Source organism: Hippopotamus amphibius, chromosome 12, assembly GCF_030028045.1.
Source record: "Hippopotamus amphibius kiboko isolate mHipAmp2 chromosome 12, mHipAmp2.hap2, whole genome shotgun sequence".
Lineage (NCBI taxonomy): Eukaryota > Metazoa > Chordata > Mammalia > Artiodactyla > Hippopotamidae > Hippopotamus > Hippopotamus amphibius.
In genome coordinates, this window is record NC_080197.1 from 98,609,357 (window position 1) to 98,634,069 (window position 24,713).

Sequence of the window (24,713 nt, forward strand, 5' to 3'; positions counted from 1 at the left end):
TCATAGAGTGTGGTTCCGGGTCTGGTGGCTAGAGCGTCAATTCTTCCGCAGGAAGCGGAAGGGCGATAGAGTAGGCGGCTCTTTGTCGAAGCTAGAGGACCGGCAGGCGGCAGCAGCAACTACGGCGGCGGCGGCAGGTGAGGGAGGCGGGAGACTTAGGTGGAGGCCGCGCCCGGAGGGGAGGAGTCGGGGCCGGCCCAGCGGCTGGGCTCGGCCGGGCTACACATGGCCCCCCAGGACCGAGTTGGCTCTTCCTCACGTCGCAGGGCCGAACCCCTTTTCTGACTGACCCCGCTTAGCGAGCAAACGCCAGCTCCGTGACGTCACAGCCCTGCCCCTCCCCTCTGCTTGATGCCACCTGGAGTCCCCTTCCCCGCTTCACTTTGTTGAATAGTGTCCTATTCAACCTGGTCCCCGGCTGAGCTCCGGCGGCACTGCACAGAACCTGCCAGGCTACAGACTTGCTGCGGGAAACTCCTAGGACTTTTTTCGCAAACTCTGGGGTGTTGCGAAGCGTCATAATCACCGCCCCCAAGTCTAATCCGCCATCCCATTGCACTGTCAGTCTCTGCCCTTGCACGGCTCCCTATTTGGAGTTCCTAACCCCAACCCTTGGCCGGGCTTTGATCCCCACATCCTCCTGTATCTTGAGACAGAGTGCTCTTAACCCTTTGTTCACGCAGGGCTGGATTTCCAACCCGTCCTCCTAGGCTCTCCAGATTAGTTCTGTCCCTTACTATTCTTCTTACTGGCAGCTTCTGCCTTTGACAGGGGAAGCGCAGTTTGAATCCTAAGGACACCTTGAAGTGCCCAGAGCTCTTGCCATTTGGTCAGACTTCATTCTTGTAACAACCACCCTGTAGTCCTCCATTCTTACCCCTTCTCACATCCAAGTCTCTGTTTTTCTCCTGTTCAGAACCCAGCAGTGATGTGGAGGTGGAGACCCACAGGAGCCCCGGACTTCACCTGAGCTACCTCAGGTATCAAACAATCCTGGGAAAGTTGGGTGGGGAAGAATATCAGGTACGATTATCCGCTTCTGGCGGGACTTGTAACACAGGTCAGGCTTCGATAGATGCCATTTATTTTTCACCAGGTCATTTCCCTTTTGGTAAAAGTTTGTATCTTCTCTTTTCCCACTCTTTTTTCCTTGATTGTTTTTATCTTTCTGGGACAACCTCCCTTTGGAGGAAGAGGACCCCTCTTTTACAGACTCTCTTGCAACTCTGGCCTGTGATCTAGTCTGTTCACTTTAGGGTTCATTTTGCCTTGAAGGTGAAGTCAAGGCAGTGGACTGACTGGGTGGTTGGGGGCCATCAGGGCCAAAGAAATTGGAAAGATTCCCTTATACCCAAGGGGAAACAATATGAAGTTTTCCTGTTTGAACAGCAGGGGGAACCTGAACACTGCCTAGGAAAGGCTTAGGAGGTCAGACACGTGGTAGCAGGGACACCTAGTCTTGTTGGGGGTGGGGAGAGGAGAGGGCTAGAACCAAGGCAGTGCACTGACATTTTTGAGCTCTCTTGGTAAGGGGAAGATTTAAAAAGCTTTAATAGAGTCTATAAGTAAAGAGGATCTTTATGGGGTGAGGAATGGTGTGGTTTGGTGTTAGAGGGATCTTCCCATGGAGGAGTAGGAGGGGTATAGAATAGGGAAAGAAAAGTCACTTGTTCCTGTGAAATTAACTCCTTCCTGTTGCCTTGGTCTTGCCACAAATGGTCTTACCCTTTGGGAGGTCTATAAGAGGAGATTCCAGCTGTAGAACTCTTCCCCTGCCATGGAGGGGAGGGGGCTGACCACCCCGGAGTTAAGAATAGTGGTAATCAGGGAGAGAATACCACCACATGACAGGTTTAGGTATTGCCCTCAAGCTGGTGATGCCAGTCTCTTTACTCAGGATTTCCTGGGGTCTAGAGTTCTGATACTTTGGAGTGCTCACCTGAGATCCCATGGAAGAGGAGGTCAGGGAAGTAATGTCACCAGTATCCCATTATCCACAGCCCTTAGTAGCTCACCAGCTTATCATAGCCACTGTTTTCCAGTCTCCTCTTAGCCTAAACAGACACCGACAGCAATTTTAATTTTGCATCCACAACTTGAATAAGGTCGGTTCAGAAGGGGAAATAAAATCCAACAGTATTCTCTGCCTGCCCTCTCCTTGGCATATTGTCCTTAGTGAGATGAGGTAGCTTTACCCCAGCTCCCTCCCTCCTGTGTTAGCCAGGCAAGTGTGAGTCATTCTGATGCAGACCAGGTGCACAAGGGCCTGGGCAGCACTTCTGACAAGCCATCCAGTTCAGGCAGAGTTCTCATCCATTAGATTTTTCATCTGCAAAGCCATTGTCCCTCTGGCCTGCCTCTTGCTGGACTGCCTGCCCTATAGTCAGGAAAAGTTTGGCCTCTCTGGAGGACTCCTGTTTGACACAGTTCTCCTCTTTCCTAGTGGTCACCAAGGGTGGCAAGAAAAGGAAGAAAGCCCTGAGTTGGGGGGGACCAGGATGCCTGACCGGGACAGCTATGCCAACGGCCCTGGGAGCAGCGGTGGAGGCCCCGGAGGCGGTGGCAACGAGGAGGCCAGTGGGACAGGGGCAGGCAGTGGCGGGCCCAGCTCAGATGCCATCTGTAGAGACTTCCTGAGGAATGTGTGCAAGCGAGGCAAGCGTTGCCGCTATCGCCATCCAGACATGAGTGAGGTGTCCAACTTGGGGGTGAGCAAAAACGAGTTCATCTTCTGCCATGACTTCCAGAACAAGGAGTGTAGCCGCCCAAACTGCCGATTCATCCACGGCTCCAAGGAGGATGAGGATGGCTATAAAAAGACAGGAGAGCTTCCCCCTCGGCTGAGGCACAAAGTGGCAGCCGGCCTGGGCCTTTCACCAGCTGACCTACCAAATGGGAAGGAGGAGGTCCCTATCTGCCGTGACTTTCTCAAGGGCGATTGCCAGAGAGGAGCCAAGTGCAAGTTCCGTCACCTGCAACGGGATTTTGAGTTTGATGCTCGGGGTGGAGGAGGTGCTGGCGGTGGGGGCTCAGCAGGCCCAGTTCCCCCAGGACGACGTCATGAGCTCTATGATATGTACGACATCCCTGACAGGGGCTTTGAGGACCATGAGCCAGGCCCCAAGCGCCGGCGAGGTGGCTGCTGCCCCCCAGATGGCCCCCATTTTGAGTCGTATGAATACAGCCTGGCTGCACCCCGAGGGGTGGAGTGCAGGCTGCTAGAGGAGGAGAATGCCATGCTCAGGAAGCGGGTGGAGGAGCTGAAGAAACAGGTCAGCAACCTTCTGGCCACCAACGAGGTACTGCTGGAACAAAATGCCCAGTTCCGCAATCAGGCCAAAGTCATGACCCTGAGCTCCACCGCACCAGCAACTGAGCAGACTCTGGCCCCCACCGTGGGCACTGTCGCCACTTTTAACCATGGCATTGCCCAGACTCACACTACTCTCAGCAGCCAGGCTCTGCAGCCGCGCCCCGTGTCCCAGCAAGAACTGGTGGCCCCGGCGGGAGCTCCAGCGGCTCCGCCAGCTAATGCTGCACCTCCTGCTGCTCCACCACCCCCACCCCCACACTTGAACCCAGAGATTACACCACTGTCAGCTGCTCTGGCTCAAACAATTGCCCAGGGAATGGCACCCCCACCTGTCTCCATGGCTCCTGTGGCTGTATCGGTGGCTCCTGTGGCCCCTGTGGCTGTATCGATGGCCCAGCCCTTGGCAGGAATCACGATGAGCCACACCACCACTCCCATGGTGACTTACCCTATCGCTTCCCAGAGCATGCGTATCACAGCCATGCCGCACTGATGGGGCTGACGGACACTCCCCGATGTAGCCTCCTAGGGCTGGGGTCAAGGGGCCCTCACTCACTCACTCGCCTAGCCCTCCCAGCTCCTGTCTGAAGGGCTCATTCATGAACTAGGACTAGAGACTGCAAGAAGTTTGTTTCTGAGAAGGGGTTGGGTTGGTGTGTTTTCTTTCACCTCCCTATTATGAGGGTCCTCTTATCCATCTTCCTTCAAGCCTCACAGAGGGGGCTTGCATAGGAGTGCAGACTGAAGCCAGCAGGGGAAGGACTGATGAGGGGCTGTGTGTCCTCTTATGGGAATTTGGGGGACATCCTTGGTCTTGTCCTCTCTTCTGCACAGTACAGGTTTCAGCACTGCTTTGGAAGAAAAAAATATCCTGCCCGGAGAGGAAGCCAGGAAAGATTGGGAAGTGGGTGGCCAGAAGAGAAGGCCTGATAGGAGCCTTCAGGCTATCCGGCCCCTTCAGATTCGGGGCCTGGTGGAGTTGGACAATATAGGAACTGCTCCTGGGCCCGTGGGGAGGCGAGGACCATAGCACTCCAGCCCAAAGACTAGGGGAGCATTCATTACCTTGGCTTGGCCTGGACATCCATAGGGCAGGGCCCACCACGTTCCAAAGAAATAAAAAAAATTATTTTTAACAAATGGAGGCAGTGAAAACTTGCTTAGATATTCTGTGTGGAAGATGGGAGCAGTAAATAGATCTCATGCCAAAATGGAATAAAGACCCCACTCTCACATAGCTTGGGTAAGGATGGATGGAGGCCAGTGAAGAAGGGTAGGGACCCAGAACAGGATCAGATGGGGCTTTGGGGAAGGTACTTTGTGGGGTAAAAACATTGGAGCCACCTAGTCTAGTTTAAAAATAGTCCCATCTGTTTTGGTTTCTATCTGCATGTACTATTCCCAGGTTGCCTTAGTAACCAGGGCTCCTAGGGTCATTTAGGGGGGCAGGTCCTAAGGAGGGTGGATGTGCTGGTAGATGGGAATGGGATACGTATCAACAGATCCATCCCTTATTCAAACAGAGCAGGGCAGGTGGTGGTTGCTCTCTGAGTTGTTGATGGCAGTTAATGTGACTCCTTCCCCACCCCTTCCTCAGTTACCAATGCCTTAAGCCTTCAAGCTTAAGAGGTGCTGGGGAAAGGAGAGTTCTGAGGACACAAGCCTCAGGGTTGATCCCTTTCTTTCCTCTGCCTCCACGTAGGACCACAGAGGTTTTAAATCCAATTAAGAGTCAGTAAAACCCAAGGGTACCAGTAGCTAAACCTCAGTTCCTCCTCAGCTCATGGCTGATGTAGGGGAAACAACTCAGGTGTCTAGTCTATGGGACAGTGGATTTGGGGGTAGAGAAAGTGATCCTGGTTTGTTCTTCCCCCATCATATCTCCTGCTACCTCTTGCTCTCTTATCTGATTGATCACTCAGGTTACACCTGGGGTTGGAGATGGTGGGCTAGGTCAAGGCCAGTCATTTAAAAGAAGGGGGGGGGGGCGCGTTGCTGCACGAAAGACTAAAAATGGGCAAATACTGAAATATTGTTTGTGGATTCTAAAAACCACACGTTGATAAGCTTAATGTTGATTTTCTGGTACAATTCTGGATTATTAAAAGAGATGGTTTGTGAGCATTTAGACAAATGTGATCATAGTTACCAACATGAATTCATCCTAGCCAAGCCCTGACAAGCTATTATTTTTTTGCCAGTTACCTCTAAAGAGGTAGATTTGGGAAACTGTAGTTGTTGTATGTACTTTATTAAACATGCTCCAGCTAAAGACACCCAGGAATACACCTGCAGTTGAACAAGTTGGGTTTAATGCTAATTGCAGTGATGGAGAGAAGATGCTATGTGGAACCATGGTGTGTGTCTTGCAAGAGGGTGTTGGAAAGGACCTATAGGACTTGAACTCCATTAAGTAAGTTGGAGGAAGGTTCAAGGAAGTGGAGCTTGCCTCTAAATTGGGTGCTGTCAGGGAAGCAGGGAAAATTCTATAATTGGGTATCTTTATCTTACCTAGAAAAAGGGCAGACTAAAGTGAAGCTGAAGCCGCAACAGGTAATGAAGCAGCAGTCACTCAGTAGCTGGGAGAGGGGGACATCTGCTATTCCGTGGTTTGCCCACTGACCTTGTTTAGTACTTAAACAAAATTGTGAAGTGATCTTGTTTTTTGCCTTACTTCCTCACAGTCACTGAGTGCCCTTGTCTGATGTTGGTGTTTTGTGAAATTGTGTCCAACAGTACCTATGAGCCCAGGTCAGCTCTTAATAGTTCCAAAGCCTAGCTGCGTCAGGCCAGTCCCCAGATGCAGGAATTGCTTTCCTCTTTCTCACTTGCTAAGTCATTTTAGATAAGAAAATAATTATGGGTCAGTTAGAGTTTGATGGAATCAAAACTGAACATTTGTGCCTAAAAATGTTGATTAGCACATTCATGTTAGAGAAATCTCTAGTCTCTAGTGATATACCCAAGGGCTATGTTTTTTTTTTAATTGTATAAAAATATGAAAAGCCCAGTTACCAACAGTAACACAAGGAAACACTAAGTAATATTGAAAGTGTCTGTAACTTGGATTGATTAAAGTAATCCAAAGGGTCAATTTGCATTGACCAACCCTCCCCCTAAAAATTGCTTGAGCCTGAGAAACAAATGCAGAGATCTACATCAGCAATAATTCACATGAGAACATGGGACTTCCAGTTGGCTGCAAAAAATTAAAATCTTATATATGTCCGTTAATAAATATTAAGAGCCTGCTATATTCTAGGCACCTTTCTAGAAGCTCCATAAGGGTAAAAGAACCATAGTTGTGCATTGTAAAGATAGTAGTTCTACCATGTCTATATGAGTGGAACCAGTTCTAAAGTAGTAGTTTTTACAGAGGGCCATTGGCAAACCAGTGGGGTATCTGAAAAAAATTGACAGGAGAGGACTAAGGGTAGACCCAATAGATGTCTTCAGCTATTTGAAGGGCTACCTAATGGAGAAAAAGGTCCAGTCTTGCTGCATAGGAAATAAGCAGGGAGTTCTAAAAAAAATAGCTAACATGTGAGTACTTAATATAAACCAAGGCACTGTGCTAGGCACTTTACATGCAATATTTCATTGACACAGTGGGCATTATTATCATACTTGTTTCGCAGAGGAGAAAAGACCTAAAGAGGGTGATCAACCCAAAGTTCCACAACTAGTAAGGAATGGAGCCAAGAGTCTCTTCAGGCAGTCTGACTCCAGACTTGGCATAAGAAAGTTCTAATGATAGAGCCATCCAGCAATGGGACCACTAACTTTCTAGTAACTTGCAAGGAATAATACAGAGGAAGTTTCCTCAAATCCTGTTGCCCCTTCCATCTTAGGAGAGTAAGCTGGGACCAGATTACCACATCCAACCCGGGGAGGCAATGGTAGTTTACATATAAATGCAGACTGCAAACCAGGAAGTCTCAGTGCTCTCCTCACTTTAGACACTTCCTCTAACAAATAGCCATCCTTTTTCCTTTTACCCACTTACTGCTTATCACCACCAGGTGGCACCTGGGCAGCAGAATTGTCAATGGGTGGGGACCCACCCTGTTTACTTGTTCTGGTGCCTGCATTGCAGCTGCTGATTCTATGGCTCCTGAGCCCCAGCTGGGAAGAGACCTTCCTGGGGATAAGCTTTTGTCCTCCATATACCGTCTTCAGTAGGAGGGTCTGATGATCTAGATAGGATGTGAAAGGGGAGAAGTTTGGAAAGGAACTTCCATAGGTCACCCTCTTCATCCCCCAGTCTAAGGAATCCCTTCCCCCACTCCAGTGTTTGGCAAATTTCAGTTTGTAGAGAGGTTTCCCTCAAAGGATGTTCATCCATTTTCCTGCTGTAGTTCTGGTTCCTCAGTTGGTGGGCACTCTTACTTCCTCCAAACTCCTTGAGCTCCTTTTTTTTTACCTGCTCATCGCTGAGAATATGGAGCACATAGGAAGCAGATAGAAAATTGTTCCTGATACAGTTCTGCAAACTGAAAGAAGCAGTTTAAATACTGTTTCAGAGAAGTAGAGAAAGGGAAGTGAGAAAATTTAAGATTAAAGGAGGAAGGCTGGGCAGCGATAAGTTTTAAATAGCTTTGATGAAACACAACCTGATGAAATCTATGCCCTGCAGAGACAGCTGCAAATCAGAGTAACACAAGCCCCACATACATTGCACTAAAAGGTAGTCATGACCAATCTGTCCCTCCTGGGCTTCCAAATCAGTCCTGTTTCTAAGTCCCCGGACAACACTCCACCTCTAAGTCCAATTAACTAGTAACAGGACTCATCAATATACCCTGCGTTTTTTCCTTCCTAAACCTACACAGTGCAATGTAGAACTTAGTTCTACACCTGACTATATTCTAAACCTTCCTAATAAGCCAGGAAAATGAGAAACGGAATTGTCTCATTACTCTTGATTTCCCATTTAGTGTCCTAGCAGTTCCTCGGGGTCAGAAATTCTTGGAAAATGTAATCATTTCTGCTGCAGCTGGGCCCCCATCTCCCTTGGAGCCAATTGAGCTTGAATCTGCTCTTTAAAATAGAAGTCACTAATTCTCGGAGATAGAATCGACTCATTTGGAGATTTCTAAAGAGAAATAAAGCCTCACTTCCTATTCACTCCGCTTGCCCCCCACCTTGCCTGAAGGCTGGATTATCTTAATTTTCGGATTCTCCAGTTTTCTCTAGTCAGTCGTTACACTGCATAGACAAGGTAGAGGATTGGGAACAGGACAGACAGGATCGGTCATCGAACACTTTCATTCCAAATAGGGTAATTTCCTTTCCTTTTGTAAGGACAGCCAGAAAGGAAGGATAAGGAATGTGCTTAAAGTATGAAAACAAGGGAAGGGAGACAAATGAACATGTAGGAATCCCAGACCAAGTTCTGCCAAACGTCTGAAGGGAGTAGAAGGAAATCCCGACCCCCCCACAACCCCTCAACTTCGCAACTCCAGCTCCTTCTAAAACCGAGTACTTGGCGGTGCGGCTCTGCATGACGTCATACCACAGGCACTCCAATCCCACGTGGGGGAGCTCCTGGTCCCGCCTCTCCTCTTTAAATGGTACCCCACGCCTCCTTCTCTTTCTGGCTAATCACATGCTGTTCTTTAGCCTTTTTCCTCCTTTTCCCGCCATCCCAGACCGCCCATCTTGGCACTCCGGTCCAATCAGGAAGGTCCTGCCTCTCCCGAGCCCTTTCCTCTCCCCGCGGGAGGGGGGCGGGGTTTCGATCTTTTGACTCCACCTTCATCTATGCGGCGCGGACCAACCCGGACCGTCAGAATGAAGGGGCGTGGCTTGAAGTCCCCTCCCCCATCCTAGGGTTTATGGTTTGTAGTGGGGGAAGCTGGTCACAAAACTAGGCAACCTCTAGCGGGTCTCTGGGTCGGGCGGGTCCTCCCAGAGGTGGCAGCATGGAGCGCCCTCCTGGAGACAGCCCCAGCCCGGTGGACCAGCCCTGCGCTCCCTCCGACCCCCCTGACCGGCCCCCCACTGCTCACGCAAAGCTGGACCAGAGTTCTTCTGGGAACCAACCTGCCGGCCCAGGCGCGGCGGGTGAGGCCTTGGCGGTGCTGACTTCGTTCGGGCGGAGGTTGCTGGTGCTGGTACCGGTATACCTGGCCGGGGCAATGGGACTCAGCGTGGGTTTTGTGCTCTTCGGCCTCGCCCTCTACCTGGGCTGGCGCCGGGTACGCGAGGAGAAAGAACGGAGCCTTCGAGTAGCGCGGCAGCTGCTGGACGATGAGGAGCGGCTCACGGCGAAAACTCTTTACATGAGCCATCGAGAGCTACCTGCCTGGGTGAGCGACCTCCCTCCATTCTCAGTGCAGCGTAGCCCCCTTCCAGCCCCTCCGTTTCCAGGGCTCTCCCTCCCTATCCTTGAAGTCAGCTCCCCACCTTGGGACGATGCGCCCCGGACCTGCCCGTTTGGCCCGCTAGCCGCCTGCCTGCTGGGACGCGCCACTCTTGGGACCGACTGTCCACTACTCGCCCGCCTTCCACACGCCCAGATCCCGATTCTTCCACAGAATCAGGACTTCTTCCTCTACGCTTGGGCGAAGAGCAGTAATAACATCTGGGGAGCCCGTCCCAGCTGTGGCTCTTCCTCCAACCAAACCGTTCGAACGCCCCTCCGCGTTCCTGGTGCTGCCGCTCACACTGCTCCTGGGCATCCCTGTTCCCGTTGCTGCTCAGAGGGTTCCCTCCTCCTTCCTGTCGTCCCCAAGACTTTTTTTTTTTTTTCTTTAACCTACTTAAGGCCATAAGATTCTTCTCCCTTTTCCCGCTCTTATCCCGAGACCCGCCCCGGGAGCACTGCCCAGTCGAGTCCTCGCACCTGGACGGACCCTCCGGCCCTCGCCTTCCAGCCTCAGGCGGCCGGGCCGCAGCGCTGCAGAGGCGGCTGCTGGACAAAGGGCGGGGGTGCTGGGGGGGAGGGGAGTGCGACTGCTGCAGTGCCCGCTGCCCACACTCCACCGCCCCTGGCCGGCCCCACCCTTTTCCGGACTGCGGGCTGCGCTTGCTGGATTGGGGCCAGGTCCCTATTTATACGCCCCCCTCTCCTGTGGTGAGGAGCCCCGATGGCTTCCCTCAGGCCTTGCAGATGCCGAGCCGTTACCGGGCCCCTCCCGGCCCCTCCCTTCCTGCTCCTCCCAGCAGAGGTGCTCGTCTAGGGGGAATCAAAGTTGACAGTAGGCAGACGCAGCCATGCTTCCCAGACCCTGGACTGGGGAGGAGAAAGGGGAAGAAACGGTCCCACGGGATTGCAGCCCAGGCAGCAACTGTCTGTTCTTCCTACTCAGTATGGAAAGGAATTTTCCTCCTAAAGCAACTACCCCTCCTCCTCCCCGATACAAAGCACAGGTGTCCTTCCTTCCCATCAAAGGCGTTACACGGATTAAAAAGAGAGAAAACAGCAGCCTGGGCCTAAATAGCTCTTCTGGCCCCTCCCTAACTCAGGGGCCCACTTCCTGCTTCACCTCTTGGTGTAGAAGCCCCAGTTCAAGAGGTGGAGTGAAGGCTGGTAAAAGGAACCAGGACTTATCCAATCCCAGGATTTCCTCCAGAAACTCTGATTTGTCAGGACATCCCGCTCCAGAAAGAATGTGCCCTTCTCTTCCCCCTCCTCTCTGCCCCAGCAGTTGTCATCATTTCACATCTCTAAGCTATCCGCAAAGCAACTTTGTGTGGCCGACACTCTGTGGGCTCCTTTTACCAAAGAGACCTCAGTGCCCTCAAACCCTGTGGAGGAGTGCGTCCCAGGACATCCAGGCTCCCCCCCTCCAACCCCAGGGTGTGAGGAAGCCCTGTCACACTTAGGTTTCCCCCGTGGGCACCCACCCGGCCTCACAGGAGGAAGCCGCGGGCAGGGGCTCGTGCTCTCACTGTCTCCGTGTCCTCCACCTCCAGGTCAGCTTCCCGGACGTGGAGAAGGCTGAGTGGCTAAATAAGGTGAGGCTTGATTGTCTTGGCTTTTGTTTTTCATGAGGGGGGATGGGGGTCGCTCTCTGGACAGACCCTGCCACACTTCAGTTCTAGCCTCCCCATGGGGAGGATGCTGAAGGAGCTTGCCTTTAGAGGGAAGGCACGGCTCTCCTGTGACCAGCTCCCTTTCCTCCCAGATTGTGGCCCAGGTCTGGCCATTCCTGGGCCAGTATATGGAGAAGCTTTTGGCCCAAACTGTGGCCCCAGCTGTTCGAGGATCTAACCCCCACCTGCAAACATTTACATTTACACGAGTGGAACTGGGTGAAAAGGTATGTGTGTAGGAGGGAAAGTAATGGAAGGGAAGAGATGGGACAGGGGCGGTGGGTGGCCCAAAGGGGCCTTTCCTTCCCCTCTCAAACAAACATTCATCTCTCTGTAGCCACTGCGCATCCTAGGAGTCAAGGTTCACTCTGGTCAGAGGAAAGAACAGATCCTGCTGGACTTGAACATCAGGTAATGCCACTCACCACACTTCCCGCATGCCCTTCCTGGTCACTCTGCCTACTTCACTCTCCTTACCCCCACTTCAGCCTAGTACTAACCCTCTGTTCTCTTCCTCACCAACTCTCAGCTACGTAGGTGATGTACAGATTGATGTGGAAGTGAAGAAATATTTCTGCAAAGCAGGAGTCAAGGGCATGCAGGTGGGGCAGATATCAGGGGCCTCAATGAGAAGCCTTTGTCCTAAGTTTCATTAGATATGGGGAAGTGGGAGGTTGGAAAAACCAAGGCTGGGGAGGTCTGGGAGGGAAAGAAGGCTGGTTTCTGAGGAACAGCTTTGTTCGTCTGTTCCTGCCGCAGCTACATGGCGTCTTACGGGTGATTCTTGAACCGCTCATTGGGGACGTTCCTATCGTGGGGGCTGTGTCGATGTTCTTTATCCGACGCCCGGTAAGGGAAAACACTGAGGAGGGGTAGGGAAGCGGGAGAAGCAGAGAGGACGGGGAGGGTGAGGGTAGCCAGCTATGGGGAATGGGGGGAGGGAACTGACAAGTAGGCTGGGGTCTGGCAACTGTTGGCTAGATGTGACCCTGCCACCTATGCTCTGTCCCAATCCACCTGCTCTTTGCTTCCAGACCCTAGATATCAACTGGACAGGGATGACCAACCTGTTGGATATCCCAGGACTCAGGTATCAAGGATTTGTTGAGTGCCTGCTAAGTGTGCCAGCCCTGGTTTGGGGAGTTTAAGGGATACGGAACAGTAAAAGATGCAGCTGGTGTCCTCCAGGAGCCTTGGCCCTAGTTAGGGAGATAAGACAAACACCCCTGAAAAGTTTCATACTGTGATTTTTCTTCCGTGGGGGACTGTGCATTTTGGTAGAGAATGAAGAGGACTACAGACTCCTCGGCGGGGGCCAAGGGAGAAAGAAGAGCTGGGATGGCAGTGAGGAAGGGACAGAGCAGCAGGTGGGAAATTAGGGTAGAGGAGCAGCAAAAAGGTATTTTCAAGAAAGGGTTTCCGTCTAGCTTTAGGTCTGTCTTGGTTGTGGGAAACATCGTTGGGGTGGGGAGATAGTGACCCTCACCCTTGCCTCCTTTTCCACTCCCCCATTCAGCTCCCTCTCTGACACCATGATCATGGACTCCATCGCCGCCTTCCTTGTGTTGCCCAACCGATTACTGGTGCCCCTTGTGCCTGACCTTCAAGATGTGGCCCAGTTGCGTTCCCCTCTTCCCAGGGTATGGTCTCTGCGCGATTAGCTAGATCTTCCTCTCAGGAACCCTGTGGTGGGTCTTTAATGTCTCATGATCTGATTCCTCCCTCAGGGCATTATTCGGATTCACCTGCTGGCTGCGCGAGGGCTGGGCTCCAAGGACAAATACGTAAAGGGCCTGATTGAGGGCAAGTCAGACCCCTACGCGCTCGTGCGCGTGGGCACCCAGACATTCTGCAGTCGCGTCATTGATGAGGAACTCAACCCCAAGTGGGGAGAGACTTATGAGGTGGGAGAGCCAAGGAGTGGGGCTGTGTCAGATGCAGGTTTTGAGAGAAGATGCTGATTGGATAATCCTCACACCTGCAGACCCTTAGCCCTCTGTGTTCTTCAGGTGATGGTACATGAAGTCCCGGGACAGGAAATTGAGGTAGAGGTGTTTGACAAGGATCCAGACAAAGATGACTTTCTGGGCAGGTGAGACGCTGCCTGTTAGGATTCTAAATCCCCAGGGCCACCACCGTCTCACAAGTGATTATAATCCTTTTCCAGGCCTGCGAATCATGTGTCATTTTCCTTCCCAACCTTCCCACCCCTCTTCCCCACCCTGCACACATACATAGGTATCTCCTGAGTGTAAGAAGGGAGTCTGAGATCTGCCAGTTATTTCTGGGTGGGTGAGAAGCGGGCCAGTGAATGACATGCTGCTAATTATAACACTCCCCTCTTTTCCCTTTCACTGCCATCGTCACTACCACCCCCCCCCAGAATGAAGCTGGATGTAGGGAAAGTATTGCAGGCTGGAGTAATGGATGAAGTAAGTTGAAAGAAGAGGAAGGTGGAGGGTGTTGTCCCCCATTGTGTACACAGTGGTTGCTACACTGGTGCGGAAGAGGTTGGGTGTGTATCTGATCTCTACTATGCCTCACTTTCTTCTATCTCTCCCTTCAGTGGTTCCCTCTACAAGGTGGGCAAGGTCAAGTTCACTTAAGGCTAGAATGGCTTTCCCTTTTGCCAGATGCAGAAAAACTGGAGCAGGTAACTCATGTGGAAAACAGTAAGCTAGAGGGGAGAAACAGGGAGAAGCATGGGGGACGGAGGGGAGGGGATGAAGGTCTGACGACTACCACCCCCCGCCAGGTTCTACAGTGGAACCGAGGAGTCTCCTCGCGCCCAGAGCCCCCGTCCGCTGCCATCTTAGTCATCTACCTCGATCGGGCCCAGGATCTTCCTGTGAGTGTGGCTTCTGAGCGCGGGGGAACAAGAAGCCGTGGGTGCAGCATTCCGGCACCCTTCCTTCCCCTGGCCCCATGTAACACGAGGTTCCCAAGAGGGGGTCAGGGTCACCTCAGGGCAAAGATTCTGATGCGAACCCACCTTCCTTCCCTGAAACAAAAACGAAAACAACCAAGATGGTGACTTCTAAATTCTACCCCCACAGCTGAAGAAAGGGAACAAGGAGCCCAACCCCATGGTACAGCTGTCAATTCAGGATGTGACCCAGGAGAGCAAGGTGAGGGCAGGACGAGGACGTCATTGTGGGAGGTGTTGTGTGTGTGGGGACAGGAGGAGGGAGAACTCTTTCTTGGGATGAAGCATTCCCTTTGGGATGCCTGCAAGGGCAAGGGTTTTCTGGAGAAATAGGACTGTACTGTGGAGTGTACCCTTGATCGCATCCTGCCCATCTCCAGGCTGTCTATAGCAGCAACTGCCCGGTGTGGGAGGAGGCCTTCCGGTTCTTCCTGCAAGACCCTCGAAGCCAGGAGCTCGATGTGCAGGTGAGAGAATCACCTGTCAGCCCCTCCTGGATACCCTATTCTGTCTTCCCCAATCTGCACCATTTCTTCTCTCCGTCTTCTCCTTTGATCTCTATTTTCTTTCCTTGTTTTTTTTTTTGTTTGTTTGGTTTGGTTTGTTTGGTTTTTTGGGTGTTTTTGGCTGTGCCACATGACTCTCGGGGTTAAGAACTAAGGTTCCCTGACCAGGGATGGAACCCAGTGAGATCGAGGAGTCCTAACCACTGGACCGCCAGGGAATTCCATGATCTCTGTTTTCAGTCCCTCTACCTAGACTCTCCACCTCTTCCACTCTCCACAGTTCCCCACTGCCTCTCTAGAATCATTTTTTTGATTGAGAATTGTGCACTTAAAATGAGTGATTTTTGTGGTATGTAAATTATGCCTCAATAAAATTATTTTTTAAAAGAAGATAAGGGGACTTCCCTGGAGGTCCAGTGGTTGAGGCTCTGCATGTCCACTGCAGGGGGCATGGGTTTGATCCCTGGTCAGGGAACTAGGATCCCACATGCTACTCGGTGCAGCCAAAAAATAAAACACAATAATAAAAAAATAAAAATAATAAGAAAATAAAATCCCTGTCCAAGGAAGTGAGGAACATATTGAGCACCAGCTAGACACCTCGCACTGTTTTCTTTCCTGGTTTATTTTTATTTTATTTTAATTTTTAATTTTATATTAGAGTATAGGGTTAGCACAATGTTGTGTTCGTTTCAGATGTACCTCAAAGTGATTTAGTTATGCATATTCATATATCTATTCTTTTTCAGATTCTAGTCCCAAATAGGTTGTTACAGAGTGCTGAGTGTAGGTCCCTGTGCTGTACAGCAGGTCCTTGCTGGTGGCCTGTTTTACATGCAGTAGTGTGCGTATGCTAGCTGCAGCCTCCCAGACAACTAGCACTTTTAAGGTCATAAAAAAAAGCACAAAACATAGTATCTGCCTTCATGAAGCTTACTGGCTAGTTTCATAGAAGAGACAAACATATACAACCATCTAAGAATGATTCCACATTAGCCGGTGGGAGTAAAATACCCAGAGTATAGTGCTTAGGATGGCCAGAGAAAGGTAGAGAGGCTGAAGCAACTAGAGAGTCTTTGTGAAGGAAGTAGGATTTTCAGAGGGCCTTAAATAAAGTATCAGTAGGGTTTAAATAGACAGAGAAGAGCAGAATGAGAACTCTTCTAGGTGATGAGACCAGAAAGAGCAAAGGAGGAAGGGACTGTGGAACGGGCAGAGGACTGTGAAAGGATAGGCCAGAGTGGAGCACAAGGTTTGCAATTGGCACAGAGAGAAGGAAGCCGTAGCCAGGTCACCATTTCCGCACTCTACCTCCCTTTTCCCTAATCTCTCACTCTGTCCCCTCCTCCTGTGCCTATAGGTGAAGGATGACTCCAGGGCCCTGACTTTAGGGGCATTGACCCTTCCTCTGGCTCGCCTGCTGACTGCCTCTGAACTCACCCTGGACCAGTGGTTCCAGCTCAGCAGCTCTGGCCCCAACTCCCGGCTCTACATGAAACTTGTTATGAGGGTATGGAGGTGGAGAAGGTGCTGCGGGTGGGCGTGGGCCTTGTGGATTCTTTGTGGTATTAAGAGTAAGGGAAGGGAACCCTCCATGATGAAATGACCTAGTGTAAGTGGAAGCCTCTAGCAGACGCACAAAATGTGTTTGTTGATCTAACTTGGGGAGGACATGGTGTCTGAGTAGGATGAGTGTGGCGTGGACTCTCCAGGGATAAGCACAGCCAAGACAGGGACCTGTCAGAGCCCCTGCTCTGCCCCCACAGGCCCCACATAGCTTGCCTGCTGGTGGCTAAATGCCCTGCTTTGATTTGACAATCATACTACCCTTCCCAGCTCTTGTACTTGGATTCATCAGAAGTGGGCTTCCCTGCTGTGCCTGGTACTCCTGGAGCTTGGGACCTGGACAACGAGAGCCCCCAGACAGGCAGCAGTGTGGATGTCCCACCTCGCCCCAGTCACACGACTCCTGACAGTAACTTTGGGACGGAGGTAAGCCTATACCTGGGAAGGACTAGGGTCTGTTTGCCCACCCAACCTGTGCAAAGGCTGTTTCCAGGCTGGGTCTGACAGGCTTCTCTCTTTGACTGCCATCTGGTGCCCCATCTGTCCCTTCTGCAGAATGTGCTTCGGATCCATGTGTTAGAGGCCCAGGACCTGATTGCCAAAGACCGTTTCTTGGGCGGATTAGTGAAGGGCAAGTCAGACCCCTATGTCAAACTAAAGCTGGCAGGACGAAGCTTCCGGAGCCGTGTTGTTCGGGAAGATCTCAATCCCCGTTGGAACGAGGTCTTTGAGGTCAGAATTGAGGGTTAGGACTCTTCCCAGTCTTGCCCCGTTCTTCCCCCAGCTCTGAGAGTGGGCCAAAAAACTTCTGGGGTTCAGTTGATTGAGGGAGGTGTCCAGTCATTTGGAGAAGAAAAAGAAAGGATCCCACTATTTTCTCCCACTAGGTGATCGTCACATCAATTCCAGGCCAAGAGCTAGAGGCTGAGGTTTTTGACAAGGACCTGGACAAGGATGACTTTTTGGGCAGGTGAGAGAGCAGGGAAGACAGGCTGGACCTCTATAGACCATGGAGACAAGAGACTTGGCTCTTGACCATAGACCTTAATTTTAACCTTTCTCCTCTACAGGTGTAAAGTGAATCTCACCACAGTCCTAAACAATGGCTTCCTTGAGGAGGTGAGCATGGAATTAGAATCAGCACCCCCTCCTGATCTCTGATGCACGTTTCCTTCTCATAGTCCCTGTCCCCACACCCCCCAAGCCTTAAGCCTGCCTACTTCCACAGTGGCTGACCCTGGAGGATGTCCCTTCTGGCCGCCTACACTTGCGTCTGGAGCGTCTGGCCCCCCGACCCACTGCTGCTGAGTTAGAGGAGGTAAGGAAAGATGCTGGAGGCAGGAAGGGACCCAAGATGGGTAAACTCTTCTATCAGCTTTCAAAGCATGTGCCAGGCCCCTAGGGTGCCCGTTCCCACTCCCCAGCCCCCATGTGTCCTCCCCAAGGTGCTGCAGGTGAACAGTTTGATCCAGACTCAGAAGAGTGCAGAACTGGCAGCAGCCCTGCTGTCTGTCTACCTGGAGCGGGCTGAGGACCTGCCGGTGAGATCTGCTCCCCACGCCCCATAGCTCCCTGGCCCTTCTTCTACATCCCTCAGGTTTGGATGCTTCTGGTGTATTTGGAATAGTAAATTCCAAATTCCTCTCTCCCAGGGTGGTGCTGGGGTGGGAAGAAGAGTCTGTCCAAGGCCAGGAGGGTGGTGGCTGTCAGGTGATAACGGGGACACAGGCCACTCCTGGCTGTGGATGTAATGTGTGAGGGAAGAGGGGAATCTGCCTAACTGGTCCAAACTTAAGACCAATATTCTCTTTCTAGCTCCGAAAAGGTACCAAACCTCCCAGCCCTTATGCTACGCTTGCTGTGGGAGATACTTCTCATAAAACTAAGGTATTAGGAAATGCTGCAGGACTAAGAATGGGAGGGATGAGAGGAGTAGAGGAGAAAATACCAACCACTGATTATACCCCTCGTCTCCACCAGACTGTTTCCCAAACATCAGCCCCTGTCTGGGATGAGAGTGCCTCCTTTCTCATCAGGAAACCAAACACTGAGAGCCTGGAGTTGCAGGTACTGAAAATTCATCCCACAGACATGTTGTAGGTTGCTGTCACAGGCCAGGCACTGAACCAGGCACAGGGCGCTCAGAGATAAAAGATGTAGTTCTTATCTTTTTGGAGCTCACACTCTTCTTTTAGGAGAAAAATAACCAGAGAATACTTCTGGACTGGTAACTGCTGAGGTAAAAGGCAGTGTGGGGAAAAAAGGAGGGGTTCTAACTTAGACTAGGGAAAAGGTGAGGTGGGTAGTAAGAAAGGCGTCCTTAGCTTAAGGGTAAATAGGCCCTGACCAAGAAAAGAAGGACAGGAAAACGTCAGGCTGAGAAGGGAATGGAGGAGAAAGAAGGCAAATTATATTTTATAGAGGCAGGCAAGAGCAAGATCACAGGAGCTCCTAAAAATTGTGCTAAGAATTTGGATTGTATCCTGCAGGCATAGGGAAACATTTGAAGGAATGTTCTCATTTGGAGGGATGAGAGGTGATATCCAGATTTACATCTTAGGAAGACTGTGTTGACATCAGGGTAAAAAATGAACCAGAGGGGGAGGGAGGGAATATGGGGATATGTGTATGAATACAGCTGATTGCCTTTGGTGTGCCTCAAAAACTGGTACAAGAGTGTAAAGCAATTAGATTCCAATAAAGAGCTTAAAAAAAAATGAACTGGAGGAAGACAACACTGGAGGCAGGTAGATCAGTCAAGAGACTGTTAGAGTAATTGAAGGAAGAATTGACAAAGGCCAGGTAGTATTTGGTGGTTATTTTGACATGCAGGGGGCTTCCTCGGTGGCGCAGTGGTTAAGAATCCGCCTGCCAATGCAGAGGACACGGGTTCAATCCCAGCTCCAGGAAGATCCCATGTGCCGCAGAGCAACTAAGCCCGTGCGCCAAAAAATAAAAAAAAAAGATTTAAAAAAAATAAAATGGCTGAATTTTGACATGCAGGGGGAGGGGGAGGAGGGAAAAAGAACAGCCTAGGTGTTAACTCCTGGGTTCTTAGTGTGGGTGGACAGATAAAGGCGCGATTGCCAACACAGGGAATGCACTGAGCAGTTGTTGAAATCGAGATCTCTGAGGGTAACCCAGCGGGAAACCGCCACCTGGAAGACGGGTCTTTGCTCCCTGCGGTGTCCCTCCCTCTCCTCTTCTTTTGAGCACCGTGATTGAGCAGCAGGTAGCAGCTGCAGTCAGGGGCGTGTGCGAGAGCTCGCAGGGTGTGTGGAGAGCGACAGGAAGACAAAGGTTGGATATGCTGTGCGCTGCAACCATGAAAGGGCAGGACTTCCCTGGGGGCGCAGTGGTTAAGAACCCGCCTGCCAATGCAGGGGACGCAGGTTCGATCCCTGGTCCGGGAAGATCCCACATGCCGTGGAGCAGCTAAGCCCGTGCGCCACAAGTGCTGAGCCTGTGCTCTAGAGCCCACGAGCCACAGCAACTGAGACTGTGCTCTGCAACAAGAGAAGCCCGCACACTGCAATGAAGAGTAGCCCCCGCCCGCCACAACTAGAGAAAGCCCGCACACAGGAACAAAGACCCAACACAGCCATAAATAAATAAATAAACAAATAAATTTCAAAAGTTATAAAACAAAAACAAAACGAAACAATGAAAGGGCAGGTGGAGGAAGAAGCGCCCTGAAGTGTGGCCAGGTGCTGGGATGCTCACCAGGAGACAGTGGGTTACAGAAGCCAAACGAAGAGTGTTCAAAAGACGGGAAGGGGCCAGATGTTACTGAGAGGTAAAATTAGATGACTGAAAACTATTCACTGACTCTGAAAACTAGGAGGTCATTGATGACCGGAGCAACTTCAGTGGCTGAAATGGAATAGAAACTAGATTTCAGTGGGTTGAAGGGTGACTGAAAAGTGAAGAGGTATGGGAAGTGGGGAGAGCATGGGGGAAGGTAATATAGGAGTGCTGACTGCTTCTCTATGAAGTAAAAAGTCCTCAGATACCTTCCAAAGTTGATAGAATAGTAAGTAGAAAATTACATGAATAGAAACCGATAGAATTTAAAAGTCACAACACTGGCAGAGGTAGAGAAGAGATGTAAATGAGCTCAGTTTGTCCCTTGCACAGGGAATCGGTAGATAATAAAGTTGGCAAATTATGAAATGTGGAGATATAGGCATATTAGTTAGAATTATACCAGAACAAAGAACATAGGAAGGGCCCAAAGGTCCTTACATTTGGATTACGGACATGAAGGTAGGATGGGCATGAAACAATTTAATTCTATTTTTACTCTTCTTTTCTCTACCCCGTGCAGGTATTACTGGGATAATTTGTGAAAACTTAGGAAGTAAAGATAGTACCGTGTACTCGGGTTAAGAAAGGAAGGGAAGCAGGGACATGGGACCAGCAGCGACTATTACCACGGCTTCCCTGCCCTTCACGAAGGGGAGTATCTCACCAAAACCACTCAAGTTCCAAGCATTTGGACCTGGGATGCCAGGATTAAATCACTGCTCTCTATCTTTTCTTTTTTTTGCCTCGCTGTGCGGCTTGCAGGATCTTAGTTCCCCAATTCCCTGACCAGGGATCAAGCCCAGGCCCTGGCAGTGAAAGCACCGAGTCCTAACCACTGGACCACAGAGAATTCCCTAAATCACTTCTCTCTTGATGGCAGTCCTGTTGCTCCACAGGTTCGAGGCGAGGGGACTGGCGCACTGGGCTCGTTAGCCCTGCCCCTCTCCGAGCTCCTCGTGGCTGACGGGCTCTGCCTGGACCGCTGGTTTACACTCAGCAATGGTCAAGGGCAGGTGCTACTGAGAGCACAGCTCGGGGTGAGTGCCAGGAGACAGTGGGCAAGGGGAGGGAGGGTGGGAGCAGAGGGTTGTGTCCTCCTAGCCGGGAGCCGGGAGGCTCCGCATGGCTCATAGCTTTCTTGTCTGCCTAGATCCTGGTGTCCCAGCACTCGGGGGTGGAGGCTCACAGCCACAGCCACAGCTCCTCATCTCTCAGCGAAGAACCGGAGCTCTGGGGGGGTCTCCCTCACCTCACCTCCTCAGCCCCAGAGCTCCGGCAGCGCCTGACACATGGTGACAGGTGAGCGCTGGGACAGAAAAGATGGGACTTAAGGATAAAGGATAAGCTCCAGAGTCCCAAGGTATTCCTCCTCCCAGCGCTATCTCGTCTTCCCACAGTCCCCCTGAGGCTCCAGCCGGGCCTCTGGGCCAGGTGAAACTGACCGTTTGGTACTACAGTGAAGAACGAAAGCTGGTCAGCATCGTTCACGGCTGCCGGTGAGACTCCATCCGTCCCATCCTCCAGGCTCTCCCCACCCCTCCCCTGGGGCTGCCTCATCACCTCCTTCCTCCTGCCACAGGGCCCTTCGGCAGAATGGACGGGATCCCCCCGACCCCTACGTGTCACTGTTGCTCCTGCCAGACAAGAACCGGGGCACCAAGAGGAAGACCTCACAGAAGAAGAGGACCCTAAGTCCTGAATTCAGTGAGCGGTCAGTCAGTGGGCATTCAAGGGAGAGATGGCAGGCTCGGGAGGGGCCCCTGCGCCTTATGCCCAGTCCCTCCTCAGGTTTGAGTGGGAACTGCCCCTGGATGAGGCCCTTCGGCGAAAGCTGGATGTCTCTGTGAAGTCTAGTTCCTCCTTCATGTCAAGAGAGCGTGAGCTGCTGGGGAAGGTAAGAGGGCAAGGGTGGGCAGGGCAAAGATGGGAGTTAGCAGTTGCTGGTGGAAAGGCTTGTAGTCCCTGTTAGGGAGGAAACACCCCGCTGAGACTCCTTTACAGATGTACTTGACAGTACTTTAGTTTACCACCCAATTACCTCTGCACTGGTTTGGGACCAGGAGTGTGTCAGGATGAGATGTGGTCTCTGGAGACATCAAAAGCAACATCTCGCCCCTACTCTCCTCCAACACAGGTGCAGCTGGACCTCGCCGAGACAGACCTTTCCCAGGGTGCAGCCCAGTGGTGAGTATCTGATGAGCTGGAGTGGGGCCTGGAGGCTTAAGTAGGAAAGTCCCAATCATAGGAGGGAAAAAGCATGCAACCCAAGGTGAGAGCTGTTGATCCTCTGACGTATGAGAGCCCTCAGATCTTGTCTCATTTTTTAGAGGACACAGCAGTCCTCTTTCTACCTGAGCCTTCTCTGCTCGTTGCCACAGGTATGACCTCACGGATGACAAGGACAAAGGCAGCTCCTAGGAGCCGGAGATCACCAGCCTGCCTGCCCTGTCTCCTCGCCTCGCCTCAGGCTGCATCACCGCCTTGGTGTGATCAGCCTAAGGCCTGGGGCCCGAGGGCAGAGCCTGCACCCCTCCACCCTCTCGCCCCCCAGCCCCATGCTAGGGCCTGTGCGTGACCAAAGAGGAGGACCGTATGGTACCCTTTACTGCACGGCCTGTATCCTTCTGGGCTCCTGGGACAGCGGCGTGAGCTGACTGTCTCCTGCTCTGCCTGCACATCCTCCTTTCCGCCCAGCTCCTCAGGGCTTTTTGTGTCTGTGCCTGGCCACTGGCAGCACTAGCAGTGGCATTAGCTTATGCCAAATACAGCTTTTGGGAAGACCTTTTTTCTTTGATTGGATGGTCTCCTTCTTCCCAAACATGAGCAGGCGGGGAGGGTAGGAAGGCTAACCACTCCAGCTGAGAGCCTCTGGGACTACTGCATGCAGCAAATGTACCGCCACCCAAACCCCACGTCCAGTTCTGCACCCACTTTCCACAAGGCTGTCCTGAAAATTACACCTGCTGTGCTGACCAGGGCCAGCCCGTCTCTTGAATGACTCTGGGAACAGGAGATTCCATCAAAGCCTTCAGGTAGCCAGTGTCAGGCTTGGTGTGGAGCCTCTAGCTGGTGCCGTGCAGAGGGCTTTGGAGGACTGAGGACAGCAGGGCCAATTTTTTGTCCAGGTGCCCGGGATGTTAACTCATTGACTAGAACTGAACCTTTTAGCTTTGTACCAACTCTGCCAATCCACTGTATCTTACATTAAACAGTATACTTAAACCAGCTGTGGCTCTCTTCCTTAAGGTCAGAGGATCCAGCCTATCCATGAGGTGTTTGTTCCAAGGGTCAAAAGCCTTCATTCAGTTCACAAATCATGTCTGTTTATATTTTTAACAACTGATTATCAGTTTATTAAAAAATTGATTTAAGCATCTGCAATGGTGACTTCAACCTCAACTCCTGGCTCAATATTGATATAAGTAATCTTATTAACAATCTCAGAAGGACTGTGCATGTCAGTGAGTAGCTCTTGGATCCCCATCTGAAAAACAATCCCAAGTCCTAGAACCTTCACCACAAGGAGTTTTCCTTGTAGTTGTTCTCAGAGTCTTGGTGGGCATCCAAACCGGTCCTTTCCCCTTGAGAGTCTTTGCCTTTGCGCCTCTGATCAAGTCAGCACATACCTTCTCCAAAGACATGCTGCAGCTATTTAGAGTAATTCGAACTTGGTGAGTCTCTTTAAGAGCCAGGCCGTGGTGCAGCTTCCTGACCGAATTGTTCCTCCGCGAGAGCAAACAGTGGTGAGATAGGCACAGGTGGACCGGAGCTCCCTGCAGCTGAAACTGCTTCTTCCTCAGAGATCAAGTTCATTAGTGGTCAGAACCTACTGTGGTTGCAGCCACCAAGACTGTTGGTACCTCTGAGGGCGGTCAGGGGGCCTGTGTGACTTCGCTGCTGTTGAGTTTCTGGTGAGATTTATTCCCAGTGACGGTGATGAAGTCTGTCACCCGGTATCATCTTCTGGGCTTTCCAGGGAAAGGATTCCTAAAGCTGGTGGACGTGGAGGCTCTGTGCCACAGCACAGGGCCACAGAGCAGCGACATCCAGAAGGGCTTAAGGCCCACCCGATGGGCAGCTACGTGAGAGGTTATCACATAGCTTTATCATCTCTGGAACCTTAAGATGCTGTCCACTGGGAAAAGAGGAAAGCCTCAGTGGAAAGAACTAAACTCAGTGCCACAGGGAGTTGTCAAGATTCACCTCATTAGCAAAAGCTGAATTTAAACTCTACGCCATCAGCTAACTCAGGTCCTGTTTTTTTGCCAGTAACTGCTTGGTACTCACTGCTGGTTCTCCTGCCATCTCTGCTTCCAGCCCATCATCTTAAGAGCCTTGACCATGAGCAAGAAGTCTCTGTTGTCCTTCCCCAGGTCCACAAACTGAAGGGATGAAACGCCAAAACACAGGGCAGAGGAACTTAAATTTCTAAGGTCTCTTGTCTTATTATTCAATACTGGGCATGTAGCCCAAGGCCTGCTGTTCTAGTTGGCTTCAGGGATCTCGCAATGTGTGACTTTAAGAAGCACTGTTTAGCTGATTCATCACTTCCTAG

General features: G+C 51.3%; 2 protein-coding genes across 6 annotated transcripts; both read left to right on the forward strand.

The window, feature by feature from the left end:
• Nucleotides 1-76: 76 nt before the first annotated feature.
• On the forward strand, nt 77-5,441 carry ZC3H10 (zinc finger CCCH-type containing 10). The gene is made up of 3 exons (XM_057700780.1): nt 77-137; nt 917-980; nt 2,444-5,441. Exon 3 carries the CDS (start codon nt 2,499-2,501, stop codon nt 3,804-3,806), a length of 1,308 nt encoding a protein of 435 aa, XP_057556763.1. The 5' UTR covers nt 77-137; nt 917-980; nt 2,444-2,498; the 3' UTR covers nt 3,807-5,441.
• A 3,700-nt stretch (nt 5,442-9,141) lies between these two features.
• ESYT1 (extended synaptotagmin 1) lies at nt 9,142-23,529 on the forward strand. 5 transcript variants are annotated; one of them, XR_009048455.1, is made up of 31 exons: nt 9,142-9,624; nt 11,144-11,275; nt 11,446-11,580; nt 11,691-11,764; nt 11,883-11,955; nt 12,113-12,202; nt 12,388-12,443; nt 12,870-12,993; nt 13,081-13,257; nt 13,363-13,445; nt 13,737-13,785; nt 13,920-14,006; nt 14,109-14,201; nt 14,410-14,481; nt 14,660-14,746; nt 16,146-16,295; nt 16,622-16,777; nt 16,907-17,083; nt 17,239-17,321; nt 17,422-17,470; nt 17,580-17,669; nt 17,797-17,892; nt 18,167-18,238; nt 18,332-18,418; nt 21,055-21,195; nt 21,309-21,457; nt 21,535-21,654; nt 21,738-21,869; nt 21,947-22,052; nt 22,293-22,427; nt 22,537-23,529. XR_009048455.1 is itself a non-coding variant. In XM_057702827.1 (31 exons), exons 1-31 carry the CDS (start codon nt 9,238-9,240, stop codon nt 22,574-22,576), a joined length of 3,417 nt encoding a protein of 1,138 aa, XP_057558810.1. In that variant the 5' UTR covers nt 9,142-9,237; the 3' UTR covers nt 22,577-23,529. The 5 variants fall into 5 exon arrangements, 4 of the variants coding, with proteins under 4 accessions (XP_057558810.1, XP_057558811.1, XP_057558812.1 ...); XM_057702827.1 differs by having other exon boundaries at nt 22,293-22,342; XM_057702828.1 differs by having other exon boundaries at nt 21,556-21,654; nt 22,293-22,342.
• The last annotated feature ends 1,184 nt before the right edge of the window (nt 23,530-24,713 follow it).